Source organism: Hyperoodon ampullatus (genome assembly GCF_949752795.1).
Source record: "Hyperoodon ampullatus genome assembly, chromosome: 11".
Classification (NCBI taxonomy): Eukaryota; Metazoa; Chordata; class Mammalia; order Artiodactyla; family Ziphiidae; genus Hyperoodon; species Hyperoodon ampullatus.
In genome coordinates, this window is record NC_136924.1 from 27483750 (window position 1) to 27486438 (window position 2689).

The following is a 2689-nucleotide window of genomic DNA, read 5'->3' on the forward strand; positions in this document are numbered from 1 at the left end:
GTGACCCTTGCTTTTGGCAAGCTTCCAAACAGCTCTTTGATGGAGACCCTGTCCACTTTATTCTTGTACCCTTGGGTGGCGCAGCGCCAGAGATCGCTTGCGTAACGCTGGGGGACGGAGGGCGGGGGTGGGAGTGGGGTAGGGTAGCGCACCTTCGCGCATGCGCCAGTTCGGACCCTCGCTTACCCGGTGACCCCGCCCCCCACTGGGGTAGGTTAGAGAGGATCTGGCTTTTGAAGGTTTTGAGGGCCCACCTAGGTAATTAACACAATTTACATTAGTATAATGAAGGCAGAGTTCCAAGCAACCACCTTGCAAATGGACCCTCTGAGAGTTCAGCCTATCTGTAATGGAGATACCGCAGGCCACGATCTTTGGCTTTGTGAGCAGTTTATAATTTAGCCAGATTTAGTTTCCCCCCCACAAAGTCTTTTAATCACAGAGCGAAAAAACGCTGCCGCAACATGTGACAGCAAATGTTTTAAAGCACGGGACGTTTGGTCCCCCATAATTTTGTCATAAGATTGTCCAAGCGTTTCTTTGAAAGCTAGATGACACTGCCAGTAAACGCCAAAATAGTAGCTGTCGCTTGAACCGAGCGGTGATACTCTAGGGTGGGGGTGGGACCCATTCTCGCGCATGTTCTGCGCGGGCCGGGGGCTTGTTCGCGAACACTGAGGGGTCTGGGCTCCGCGGGGCGGGGCCGCTGGGAGGGGGGGCGAGCCGGGCGCGGGGCCGCCGGGACTCCGCTAGTGCGCATGGGCAGGCGTCCTCCTCCGCCCCGGCTGACCCCTTGTTTCCACCGTTGGCCGAAACACTGGGAAGGCCGTTACCTGAGCGTTACCGGTCGTCGACATGGCTGAGGAAAAAGATTGCCTGAGGGGAGTCATAGAGAAGGACGAGGAGCCAGTGGTGACCATTACCGGTGGTGCGTACTCTGGGAAGCAGGCGGCGGAGGAGGCGGCGGTGGAGGAGCCGATGAAGGTGGAAGCGGCGGCGGGGGCTGAAGCCTGCTCTGACGACCTGAGCTGTGGGGAAGCCGACATCGACCCAAGCCTGCTGGAGCTAGTGGATGAGGAGAAATGCCGGAGTATCCGCAAGCAGTACCGGCAGCTCATCTATAACGTCCAGCAGAACCGTGAAGACATAGTGAACACGGAGGGCGAGTCCTTAACCGAGGCTCTCGAAGAAGCCAATGTCCTGTTTGATGCAGTGAGTCGAACGAGAGAAGCGGCCCTCGACGCTCAGTTTCTTGTTTTGGCTTCTGCTTTGGGTAAAGAAAAAGCAAAGCAGCTAAACTCTGACATGAGCCTTTTCAATCAGGTAGCATTTTGTGATTTTCTGCTTATATTTGTGGGTCTAAACTGGATGGAAGATGATGGATGTGATGCGCTGAGTGACTGTGATGATAATATAGTTCGCTCTTTTTGGGAGACAGTACAAAAGGAAGCAACGTCGTGGATGCTGCAAGCTGAAACATTCCACTTTATATTCGGTTCATTCAAATCAGAGACTTCCGCGCAGAAGCCCCGACTTGAGCACCGGAAAAAAGTTCACAGAATGGAAGGAAACGGGGATATGCCTACAAAGCTGAAGAAGCTGGACCTGTGTAGTAATCAAGAAGCGACAGAAAAAGAAGTAGAAAGAATCTTGGGATTGTTGCAAACGTACTTTCGAAAGTATCCTGATACTCCCGTGTCCTATTTTGAATTTGTGATTGACCCAAACTCTTTCTCTCGTACTGTGGAGAATATATTTTATGTTTCTTTCATTATAAGGGATGGTTTTGCAAGAATAAGGCTTGACCAAGACAGGCTGCCAATACTGGAGCCCATTAATGTTAACCATGTGGGTGAGGGGAATGATTCCGGTTCCCACTGCAGGAGACAAGGAGTTATATCTCTGAGTTTACAGGACTGGAAAAATATTGTGGCAACTTTTGAAATTTCAGAGGCCATGATCACAAACTCGTACTAAAGATTTTTGTTCTTGGTGTAGGAGACATTTTGTGGCTTTTCTTAAGCATCTCAAATGGAGAGTAAAATCCAAACAGAAGCACATATTGTATCTCTTGTAAAGTGAAAAAGTATTTTCAAGAACATCAGAAATTGTTTCACTGTGCAGTGTATTTTTCTTGGTAGTTTATAAAGTTGTCATTATCTTCTGTTGCTAAAAAAGTTTCACTGGCATGTTCATGGGAACATTTTTTTGAATGCTCCTTAAGACTTTAATAATAAAAGTCAGTTCTGAATTCCATAAATTAAAAGGTATTTGATAATTTTCCAAAAAAAATTAGTTATGGTGCGCTGTGATACTTATTGCCTTGCTTCCTCTGCCCCAGGGAACCACAGGAATCCCAAATGGGGCTCTTGACCAGGTTGGGGGGAAGAGTGGGTGGAAAAAATGGTCAAGGAAGACTATCTGTAGGGTAGAGCCTAAGTGACGTTAATACTGTAAGAAAAAAAAAAATTCAGATGCCATGCTTCATTGCAAAGAAGACTCAGTAAGATTAATGAGTGGGTGTCCATATTCTAAATAATTTCTCCTGTGATTGGACTCAACAAAAGTAGAATATCTCTACTGTAGTAAGTGAGCCATCAACTAAATGCTGAAAGGCGAGTAGGAATTGGTCAGAGGTAAGGAAGGTAGTCTCGCAGAGAAATATGGAGGCCAAATACATGGAATTGTG

At 47.6% G+C, this 2689-nt stretch overlaps 1 protein-coding gene across 1 annotated transcript; it reads left to right on the forward strand.

Moving 5' to 3' along the window:
• Window positions 1-855: 855 nt before the first annotated feature.
• On the forward strand, window positions 856-2249 carry EID3 (EP300 interacting inhibitor of differentiation 3; the record flags this gene model as incomplete). The annotated part of the gene is made up of 1 exon (XM_079715940.1): window positions 856-2249. One exon carries the CDS (start codon window positions 856-858, stop codon window positions 1975-1977), a length of 1122 nt encoding a protein of 373 aa, XP_079572066.1. The 3' UTR covers window positions 1978-2249.
• Between the last annotated feature and the right edge of the window lie 440 nt (window positions 2250-2689).